Raw genomic sequence first — 11,852 nt, 5'->3', positions numbered from 1 at the left:
ATGCGTGGAAAACACAACACCTGGTTGTACTTGTACTACGTGTGTTCACGTTGTTCAGTTATTGGTAGCCAGATCACTGTACGTATATCTCTATCTTCTCCGCGTAGGATTCCCCTCTTTTACCTTCCTTTTTCTCCTTCCTCCTTGCAAAAGCTGCAATGGGCCATGGTGATAGTATAGTAGAGGACTGCACAGTATGGGGAGCAATGGAGTAGAGAGGTCAATCATCTCGCGCCACGAAGAGCATTTCCATCAGCCACACAGTACTGGCGTACACTCGTACAGGCGAGGTGAAATGGTGATGACATGCCGGTCACACCCAAGCCTGACAAAGCTGCGGCTGGTTACACAGCTCCACTCCCTCCCGTTCAAACCCCCACCACCTCCTGCATGGAGCCCCGTGTGCCGGATACGACGCCGACGGTGGCAACACCGGCGCGCATATATACGGCGTACAGCGTCCATTTACTACCACCAGTAAAACGATAAGAACCCACAAGCTAGCCCCTCTCTCCGCACTGTCATTCCACAGGACCAGGCGTACTCCACGTCCAGCACCCACAGATCACAGTAATTGCACTATAGTTGTTGTAGTACGTACAATATGCTTGTATACTTTGAAATAGATGACTTTGGATTTTGTGTTCTTTGATCACCACACTAGCTATTCGCTTGGCATTAAGCCTCCAAATGTCCAACGCAAAACACGGCCCCGGATGCCACAGGCGGCATGCATGCCAACATCAACGCAGCTAAACAACGGTTGATGCGAAAGCAAAACTGCAAAACTGGATACCACGTTGGCCCTACTAGAACAGTCACTGAGTGCAACCGACTGGTGGCAACCAATCTAACCTGGTCTAAACTACTGGAGTACAGTGGAGTCCGCAGTACTTGTACCTTCTACACCTCGATCCCCCACTTTTTACCGTGGGAGCTAAAAAAGATCAATTAATGAAAGCAGTGAAGCCACCGTCGTGGCACACTGCACACCACAGCTCAGCTCAGCTCACCTCGCCGGCGCCGGAGTCGGATAGCTCCACCGAGAGGCCTGACCTCCGGTGCCCACCACCACGGCGTCTCCTCTCCTTCCCCACCGACCACTGGACCACCGCCCGCGGGCCATCGCCGCCGTTCGCCGCCGCGGCGGACTCGCCGCCCGGTGGCAGCGCTGATGCCTGCACGCCGCGGCAGGGGAGCCACTTGGCCTGCACGTAGCTGGGCCGCCTCCACGGCGGGACGTGCAGGCCGCTCTCCCGGAGCGACCGCTGCGCCGCCATGCACAGCAGCGCCACCGCCTGCCGCAGCTTCTCCGGCGGGCCCACGAACACCGGCGGCAGCCGGCTCGACAGGTGGGCGTACCATGGGGCCGGCCTCGCCAGCTGGAACTGGGACCGGAAATCCACGTCAACGATCAGCCTGGACGCGGACGACGTGTCAGCGCCATGGCCTACTGCCACGAGCACGTCGATGTACTCGTAATCACCTGCGAGACAAAAGCATCTGCAACCTTTCAGCTTACTGTTTCGGCCACTTAAATTAAAGGAAGCTAACGGTGATCACTCGCTGACCCTGTTGGCAAATGTCAGCATATTAACGATGATTGGGTAGTAATGGTACTAGTGATTATATGCACGGTACACTGATCTAAGTCAATAATTAATGTCAATGCTTCATTACCTGTGTCACCGTAGGAGTACAAGATTCTGAAAGTTTTACTGCTACTGGGGTTGTGAAATGGTACTCCCTCCGTTCCATACTACGGAGTAAAGTCATTTTAGTTTACTTATGTTAAATTTTATTAACATTGACTAAATTTGTAGAAAAATATTAACATTTATAATAATAAATAAGTACACCATCAAGATATAGTGATAGATATAACAAAACAAATTTGATGCTGCATATGTTATTGTAAACTAAGTTTATAGAAATTTTACTTAGGACAAAACTAAAACATATAGAATGGAAAGAGTATAATTAAAAAGCCGGTGAAAGAAATATCAGTTACTCCAGTTACTAGGAGCAAATCACCATGGAAGTTCACGCAGAAGATGGAAATTCTGTGATTCATATTTCCTTACCAAAACAAGAAACATGCTGTTCCGACAGCATTTTCTGCAGACCAACTAGTCCAGTTTTAGATATTTACAGATGAACCATACACCCACAGAAATGGTAACAGGGAAATCAGAGAACAAGGACAAAATAGCATTAAAAATTTTGTGTCAACAAGATAAGTAAAGAAGAAAAAAATATCTTAAACAAAAGTAAAGAAAAAAAAAAACACTTCACCTCCTGGATGCTCAGCGGTGGCAACCCAAGAAGACCTGCAGAGAGAAGCATCGTAGCCATCTTTCCTCAGCCTCATCATCAGCCTCCTCTTCAAGCTGCTTCTCTTCCTCTCCTCTCCAATCTCCATGACATGCTTCATGGCCCTCTCTTGTATCTCCATCTCCACCTGCGTGCACCTCCCAAGGAGACCCTGCTACGTGTGTTTTGTAGACACAGTAAGCAAGAAACAAAGGCTAAGAAGGCATTTACATGAACAATGGCACAAGAAAGCTCAGAGTGACAGATTGATCAACCTCTAGTATGTGGCATGTACTGTGATGGTGCTTGGGGCTGGCTTCTGGTGATGAAGTTGGGTCAGCATCCATCTCGAACATCCTTTCTTCAGAACTGCTCATGGTTATATCAATGTGATCTTCAGATCTTGTGATCTTTGGATGCAACCTGAGTGGGCTAGTGCAGAGTGTTCTTGATGTCTCTAATGGTGGGCAGATGATCAATGAGCAATGCAGCCATGGAGGCTTTCGCATTTATCTAGTGGCTGGGATAGGTGGTACTACTGCTGCTGCCATGCACATATAAATGTGACTTGGAGCTGCATGACCTCTTTTCTGTGGAAATTAATAGCGCTAGTGATGAAAGGAGAGGGGAGAAAATTTTGCTGCAATTTATGGGAGATGTCATGGTGATGGAGACAGACTTGTGAGTTGAACTGGACAGCGATGAGATGTGTGGACAGTGAAAGCAGTGATGAAGCATAGCTACAGCTATTGTTGGTGTAAGCATTGGGGATTCGATTGACTGGGAATATTCAGAGGCAAATCCTACCTTTTATATCAAATGTCTTTTACAAGTATTCTTCTGCTTGTATGCCAAATTGCTTTCGTCATGCACCCTCCATTAAAAAAAAAAGAGAGAATTGCCAGTGAAAATTGGCTTTTTCCATGTATACCATTGGTTCAAATTTGCGCACCCTCTTATGCCACTCCCGTTTGTTGACCGTTAACTCTAAAGATAAAAAGACGTATTTGCCATTCTGAGTTGTTAGGCATATCGTATACTCATAAGAGCAAATACATCTTTTTTACTTAAGAGTTAACGGTCAACAGACAGAAGTGATATGAGAGGTTGCGTAAATTTGGACCAATGGCATATAGGAAAATAGCCTTTTTTTTTTTTTTACATAGGGTGTGTTTAGTTTATGCCAAAATTGAAAGTTTGGTTGAAATTGGAACGATGTGATGAAAAAATTGGAATTTTATGTGTATGAAAGTTTTGATACGATGAAAAAGTTGAAAGTCTGAACCGTATATGCCTCGAGCATTTCACAACCGGTAAATGCTCATCCACAGAAACCTGGTCTGAAGCTAGCTATTCCTGGAGACCTGGACAATCTCTGCCTAAGCATCGGTCGACGAGTTCCCCGGCCGCCACTCGAGCGTCTAGACTTCTGATACGCCAGCCAGCCATCCCGATCCCTGGCATGCAGGACTGCGATTCGATCGAGCTACGCTGCTGCAAGAAGCAGTACTGCAGGACGCTGTAATGAACCGTAGATGCATATTGCATAGATTGCCGGCGAACTACTCCTACTAACGTACAGCTAAGCTAGATGTCCAGGTGTTCACTCGGCCATAACGCTTCGTGGATGGATCACAGCATGCAATGCAAGTGTGCAGATCATGAAAATCGAGCAGCTGCTGGCTTGGCTATCCATTCCAAGCTTCACTCACCTATTTTTTTTAAGGAAAGATCATTATATTAGATAACGATCTGGTTTTTTGGAGAAAGCCCAAGACAAAAGTACTGCAAGCAAGAGAAAAAAAAGTTTTGCAAGCTGGAACAGACTCCATGCAAAACCCCTGATAGAGTTCCTAAAAGGAAACGACAAAACGTTTGGGGAACAGTGACACACTACTAAGGCATTTCTTAGAAAATTATCAAATATCTTCTGGCAGATGAACTTCAGGTCTCCAAAGCTTCATTTTCCAACTCATCTCTTCTATCCAAGTTTTCAGGATGCCCTTCATCTCTTCACTTTGTAGCAAACTCCATTTCTGCAAAAACATCAACACATTATATAACAAGTGCATAGGTGATTTGATTACAATCCCTTCGAACACAAAATTATTTCTTGTCAACCATAAAGACCAACAGCATGCAACTAAAATAATCCACCAAAAACCACCTTTTTTTCCCCTCCCCTCTTTACTGAGAAGAAAAAAAAAATCTGAAAAGGACAATGGAGACGTCTCCTAGCCTGCCACCTCCCTAACTGCACACCATAGGAATCTAGCTAAAAAACATCTGAACATAATATGCTCAGTATCCTCCACCAGATCACACATTTTACAATTAATCTCCCCTTTCCACTTCCTCTTTTTCAGCTGAGCAGCACATGGGATCCTTCCTTTCAAAGACATAAACAGAAAATGTTTGATTTTGAGGGAAATTTTTGCTTTCCATTTGGGCTCTGGAGTCAATGACCCCTCCAAAACTTAGTGCCCTGTACAGAGATTTTGAAGAGTAGCATTTTTTCTCATCTAGAGCCCATTTTAGTTCATCCCAGCCATCTTCAATCACTACTACATTCAGTAATTTTTTTAGATAAACCCAATTATCCCAGGACTCCTTGTCCAAATTTCTTCTAAAAGTCAGGCCCCATTCCCCTCCCTGCCAAATATCCCTTACACTACACCCCTGTTGCTCATTAATCTTATACAAGTCCTCAAATTGCACCCTTAAAGGAGCTTGCAGAAGCCAAACATCATCCCAAAAGCTTGTTCTCCTCCCATCTTTCACCACTCTCTTTGTGTATAACTGACAAATTTTTGCAACATCTTGAAGACCACTCCAGAATTGGGATACATTTCCCTTTTGTCCCTTAAAGAAACTTTCCCCCTTCAAGTATTTCTTATGTAACAACTCTGTGCATAGATCATGCGGTTCCTTTTCCAATTTAAAGATCCACTTTACTAATAAACTTATATTCATTTTCCTTGTTTCTAGAAAACCTAAACCCTCATAATCCTTAGGCCTGCTCATAGCACTCCAACTCATCATATGGTATTTCTTCCTTTTCTTTTGTACTCCTGCCAGTAGAATCTCCCCCTCACTGAATCCATCTTCTTGTGAACCCCTTCAGGCAATTTATAGAAACCCATAGCATATAAAGGAATAGAGGACATGCAGGAGTTTATAAGAATCTCCTTTCCACCATAAGAGACATATCCTCCCAGCCAGGTCCCAAATATTTTCTCCATTTTTTGGCCTATAAAGAATAACTCCCTCTTTCTAACCTTCTCAGTGCTTATAGGCAGTCCCAAGTAGACAATTGGCATTTCTCCTTGTTGACAGTTCAGCATATCAGCAAAGTGCTCTAATTCCCCATCTTCTAGACCTACACCAAAGACTTCGCTTTTTTGATAATTTATTTTCATTCCTGACATCTCTTCAAAGCAGAACATAAGGAACTTCAGAGTCGCAATGTTTTGTCTACTTGGCTTCACAAACAGAATCGTGTCATCCGCATACTGCAGATGAGTGATACCTCCTTGAATCAGATTTGGAGTCAGACCTTCTAGCACCCCTGCTTTTTTTGCTGACTCCAGGATCAGATCGAAAGCATCACCCACTAGGTTAAATAAGATGGGTGACAAAGGGTCCCCCTGTCTTAATCATGTATATGTTTTGAAGAATTCCCCTTGTTCTCCATTTATGTTGATTGCCACTCTACCACCTTCCACAGCATTTTTATCCACCCAATAAATTTTTCTCCAAAGTTCTTCTTTCTCATGACCTCCACTAGAAAGGGCCATTGGACTCTATCATATGCTTTTTCGAAATCAATTTTGAAGATAATGCCCCTCTCTCCTTTACTCTTCAGCTCATGCAGAACCTCATGCAACACTACCACCCCCTCCAAGATTGACCTTCCTGGGATAAAAGCAGTTTGAGTCCTGCTAATCACTTTCCCAGCAATTTCTGTAGCCCTCATAGTCACAGCCTTAGTTAGAATTTTCAGAATGACATTGAGTAAGCAAATCGGCCTATACTGTCTGATTGTGTTAGCCTCTTTAATTTTGGGTAGTAATGAGATCACCCCATAATTTAACCTCCCCAAATCCAACTCCCCTTTGCACATATCATCTAACAATTCTTTGATCAATCCTTTCAGCATAGACCACATATTTTTAAAGAAACCTATGGGGAAACCATCAGGACCAGGGGCTGTATTAGATTTTATGTCCTTAATCACCCTCTCTAATTCTTCCATACTGAAATCTCTAGTTAGCTTCTCTCTATCCTCTTCAGACAAGCGTAACTTCTCCCTCCATGCATTGTCAGCCAAACTAACTCCTATTAGGGTCTCTTTACCAAATAAGGATTTGTAGTACTCATATACATGATTCTGTATATCTTTGAACTGTGAAATAATCTGATCTCCCTTTTGAAGAGAAAAAATGTAACATTTCCTCCTTCTCCCATTAGCTATCCCATGATAATATCCAGTGTTCGAGTCTCCTTTTATCAGCCAAGTCTCCCCACTTCTTCTCTGCCACATGATCTCCTCTTGTGCATATATATTCTCTAGTTCCTCCTCAATTTTATACCTCTCTTCCCATTCCTGCTCAAACAAATCCCTCTCATTTGCTTTACTATCGATATCAATCAATCTTTGTTCCAAAAGAAGCCTTTTCTCTTTTGATTCTTTCCCTAAATTTGCTTTCCACCCCCTTAACATTCTCCTTAAATTAGGAGCTGCATAATGCCAAAAATCAATTGCCTTCAGCTGGAATCTCTTAGGCCATCTTTTACAGATCATTTCTTTAAAATGTGGTACCAGAAACCAACTCATTTCAAATTTAAACTGCCTTGCTACCCTTCTCTCCTCCTCTTTAGTATCCAGCATAATTGGGCAATGATCTGAACCCACTCTTAGCAAAGACGTCACAATGGTCAATGGATATTTCAACTCCCACTCCTTATTTACAAACACTCTATCTAATACCACTCTGATGGGACAAATCTGTTTATTTGTCCAGGTGAACTTCTGTCCTAGCCTATGTAACTCAATCAGCTCATGATCAGCCACAAATTTGTTAAAATCCTCCATCCTATGGATATCCACTTTCCCCCTTGACTATTCATTGTTGAACCTGTAAAGATTGAAATCCCCTCCAATCAAAATAGGTAAAACTCCTTTATCTAATTTCTGGTTCAATTCCTCCAAAAAGATTCTCCTCTTACATTGTTTTGCAGGTCCATAAACATTTATAACTTCCCAGGTAAACTGATCCTTCCTCTGAATCACCACCAAACTCATGAAAAACTCCCCTATCTCTACACTCAACACTTCCAGCTGATCTTCTTTCAAACCAATCAGCATCCCCCCAGACCTCCCCCTAGCTGCTGAATAGTGCCAAGTGAAGCAATTTCCACACAAAGCAATTAACTCCTTATTAGTGAAACCCTCCTTCATTGTTTCTTGCAAACATACCAGGTCAATGTGTTGTTCTGCCACCGTATCCATCAATTGTTTGCTCCTCCCCTTAGCCTTTATTCCCCTTATATTCCAAAATAGAACTTTCATTTGAACTTTGTTTTTCTTCTCCCCTTCCCCTTCTTCTGACTTGAGCACTGTTTTCTCCCCTTTTTCTTTCCCCTTGTCTGTATACTCCCCTCAATGTTCTCATGCATCAGAACCTCATCCCCTTCTGATTCCTCCTCAGTTGAATTAATTTCTTCCCCTCTCAAATTACTATCAATTTCCCCTTCTCCCTTCTTTTTTGCTTCCTCTGCCTCTGCCTCCACTTTTTTCATTGCCTGGAATATGGCTGCTTGGGCCTCCTCCCTAGCACAGATGATATCCAAATTCCTATCTATCTCACTATCATTGTTACCTAACATTATACTACTTAATTCAGCAATTTTTCTAAGTTGACTTCTATCTATAGATGAAAAGACATCAAAGGGATTAGCATTACCTCTATCCAAATTCTTCTTTGAAGTTCTGATTTCAGCCTTGGTCGCTACCGGGATATCCTTATTTTTGATCCTGTCACTCTGCCTGATAGCATGTACCACCTCTTTTCTTCTCTTCTTAGCTTCATGCATGGATTGCTCATTTTCCTTATCTCCCTCTTGATTGATTTCTATCTCCATGCTCATGTTATCCTCTTCCCCTAAGCAGATTTCTCACCTGTTTGGCTTATCTTTCTCTTTGCCTTCTTCTTCAAAGTAAGCTTCCAGTTTCTGAGTTGAGATCATCCCCTCCTGCTCCTCTAAATCAGAGTAGTCATAGTCCACTTCATCTTCAGCCTCATAGGAGTCATTCAGATTCTGAGACAGACTGTCAATTTTTTCCACATCCATCTGAGTGAGCATATCTAGAGACTGATCAGCTGGCACTCCTTTTGTGTTTACCTTTTGCTCCATTTGTGACTCCCATACTACCATCTCCTTGCCTGCATATCTTCCAGATTTTAGTATTGTCTCAGGATTCTTATAATCCCCATTCTTCTCTGAAACTTGGTTCATTGTCAGGGCCAGCAACTGCTGTTGTTTTGACCCTGGCAGTTTTGGTGGAGCTGAATGAGGTTCAGGCCCTCTGCTCCCTTTTGCTTCTCCATCCTTCGATGACTCTCCCTTTTTTTTGGAGGGACCCTTGTCATCACCTTTATCCTTGTCAACATCCTTTTGTTTTTCCTCTTTTTTCTTCTTTGGAAAAGGATTCAGTTGCTCCATGTTTCCTTCTTCAGTCTCCCATCTGATTCTATATCCCACCCTGTTTATGAACACAGAGGTGCTTCCCTGAATTTCCTCCGGTGAACATACTGCCACCTTGACCCTAACCGGTCCCAAACCTCTCAAACTTGTCTCATCAATCTCAATTGGCTCCCCAACCAAATATGATAGATCTTTCAACTCCTTCTCCTTTCTAGCAATTCTAGGCACCCCATAAGCTTTGATCCAAACTTATCTTAGCTCAGCAAAAGATTCCTCTGTCCTGTTGGTCTCCTCCACCTTAGCTTTGATAGAGGAACTTAAATCAAAACCATCAAATTTTGTCAACTCTCTCCTAGCCTCCTTTGAAGGGAAAGATATCAGGAAAGTTTTCTCACTGATTGCAGTCACCTTCCAGTCCCACACAACTCCCTTAAACAATTTGTACTTCAGCTGCCATTTTATCTGATCCACAGAACCTTTCCCACTAATTACAGTCAATATCCCCCTGATAGGAATCTGATCATCTTCTCCCTCATCAGTCTCAATCGTCATGCTATTAAAGCACTGGCCAGCAATCCCATATCCGCACAAATGAATCCCCTTGCGATGGAAATTTGAACATTCTGCAGCAATATGACCAGATTTCTTACATGTATAGCAGATTGGAGGGTTCGGGCAGTCGATTTGAAGGTGTCCCTCTTGAGCACACTTGAAGCATTTGATAACTTCTGCTCTTCCTCCTCCAAGTCTGCCCCCATCCCCTCTTCCCCCATGCCAGCCACCATCTCCACCGCTGCCCTGCCGCGCCACATCTGGACGACCTCCTTGCCAGTTCCCGTCGCCGCGACCAGCTCCCCTGCCCCCCTCCCGGCGTCCCACCGGTGATCCAAAACGCCGAGGTCCGCGCTGTTCACCACCTCGCTCCCTGCTTCCCTCTCTCTCCCCTTCTCTCGCCCTTTCCCTCTGCAATCTCTCCCTCAACTCCCCTTCGGTGAGGTCACGAAATCCCCTCCCCTCTTCCCCAAATCGCCGCTTCACCGGCTGCCACCCCCCTTGCGGTCTACGATCCATACCTTCTCTCACCACTTCCGCAAAAGTTCGGGAACCTGTGAATCCAGAGGAAAATCGCAAGCCTCTCCTAGCCTTCGCCTCCAATCTCGTCACCTCACCCCTCCTCGCCTTAAACCCTAGCTTCGAGGATGGAGGCGAACCCTTCTGCCTCCAAATCCAACGCTGGGATGGGCTAAGACCTTCTTCCTCCGCGATGAACTCAGCTGCAGGCCCCCATCTGCTACAGAGATCTAGCTCTCGCGAACCCAATCCTGCCTCGCGAGGCCCAGCGACCCGCTTCCCGGGCCTAAAACGACCCACGAACGAGATTCCCGTGAGGGACTCGAAGTCGGGGGCATCCCCTCCCTCCTCTTCCCGCGCTTGTCAGGGCCAAATCCGCCATTGACGACCTTCCTGAGGTTGACCTCAGAATCGCCTTCCGAAGCGCGAGAGAGAGAGTCTAAACCTAACGCCATTGAGAGTAATAGCTTCACTCACCTATAGCTTCAGTGTTGTTGAGTGAATCCAGAAATGATGTGACATCTGCTGCCACAGTTTCATCTACCATCCGGGACCTTGCCTTCAATCTCTACTACTGCGTCATCTCATCAGAACATGGCTGCATTGCATTTGGAGCTCGCCTTGCTGAAGATCCATCAATTAATTAGCGCATTGTCAACAACAGCTAAGCCTTTCCTCCTCTTTTCTAGCGCTTGTCTTCTTGTCGCCATGGTTAATGCTGATCCACAGCTACATGTACAGAGCGTGTATAAATTTGCTGCAGCAGATTGCAAAAGTTGGTGATTACTAATCGCGCTTCCCCCTTTATTCTTGCTGATTCCTTTACTTCGCTGGCAGGAGGCAGCAGGGGTTGTACCTTCGGTAACCATGCATACCTAATCTCGTGCATGTAGCACTGTACTTTCGCCTAATCACTGCTACTGTAATATCATTACTGATTTACAGTGTTCGCGTTACACCTTCTACATTGCGAGCATCAACCTGGCAGATCTAGCGCTGGTTTAAACGGGCGAAAGTATAAGTTTTTTTTAGCTATCTGAAAACTTGTTCACAGATGGCTAAAGGCAGTAGTAATCGGGAGTGGATTCTAATCCCTCGAGGGGATATCCCCTTGTATACCTTTTTCTTCTAAATTTGATGCAAATAGTTATGAAAAAATCTAAAAAAAATTAATAATGTAGAGTATAATGATACCTACTAGTCCACCAAAATTCATGTTCAAATTCGATCTACACATCGAGAAACAAAAAAGACAAATTTAGATATAAACAGTACGCTACTATTCATACGCTGAATTTGTCTTTTTTATATCTCGACGTGTGAGTTGAGTTTGGACTTAAGATTTTGTGAAGTTGTATATATGTTTGTATGAATGTTGTCAAATTTTTCCAGAATTTTTCATAACCGTTTAGATAGTTTTTAAGCAAACGAGGAAACATCCCCTCAAGGGATTAGAATAGTTTCCCGTAGTAATCTTGCATTGGCTACTGCTGAAAGTAGAACATGCAAAGGGCTACATTAAGATGCTTTTGTTGCTGGTACGATTATCTTTTCACGTACAACTAATTGTATATGTGTAAGTAAATAACTTTTTTATCTGTATTTTTGATGACTTAAAAGTCTTGATTGAAAAAAAATTATGATAGGCCGGAGTGTAGTGGGACCCCTACCCCACCCTCCCTTGCGATTGGAGTTTTCCTTTCACATGAGCTTATCTTTTCGGTATTTGTTCTTTTTTTCTTTGACCATTGGCCACGGCC

General features: G+C 43.9%; 1 protein-coding gene across 1 annotated transcript; it reads right to left on the bottom strand.

Annotated features, from left to right (window-relative positions):
* Positions 1-619: 619 nt before the first annotated feature.
* Positions 620-2,896, bottom strand: LOC127759945 (uncharacterized). The gene is made up of 3 exons (XM_052284158.1): positions 2,589-2,896; positions 2,296-2,485; positions 620-1,486 (listed from the first exon to the last, which is right to left on the bottom strand). The coding sequence occupies exons 1-3, from the start codon at positions 2,820-2,822 to the stop codon at positions 1,005-1,007; spliced, it is 906 nt and encodes a 301-aa protein (XP_052140118.1). The 5' UTR covers positions 2,823-2,896; the 3' UTR covers positions 620-1,004.
* Positions 2,897-11,852: the final 8,956 nt, after the last annotated feature.

Source organism: Oryza glaberrima, chromosome 1, assembly GCF_000147395.1.
Source record: "Oryza glaberrima chromosome 1, OglaRS2, whole genome shotgun sequence".
Lineage (NCBI taxonomy): Eukaryota > Viridiplantae > Streptophyta > Magnoliopsida > Poales > Poaceae > Oryza > Oryza glaberrima.
Note: the sequence above shows the minus strand (reverse complement) of the source record. Positions and strands in the feature narration are given on the sequence as shown.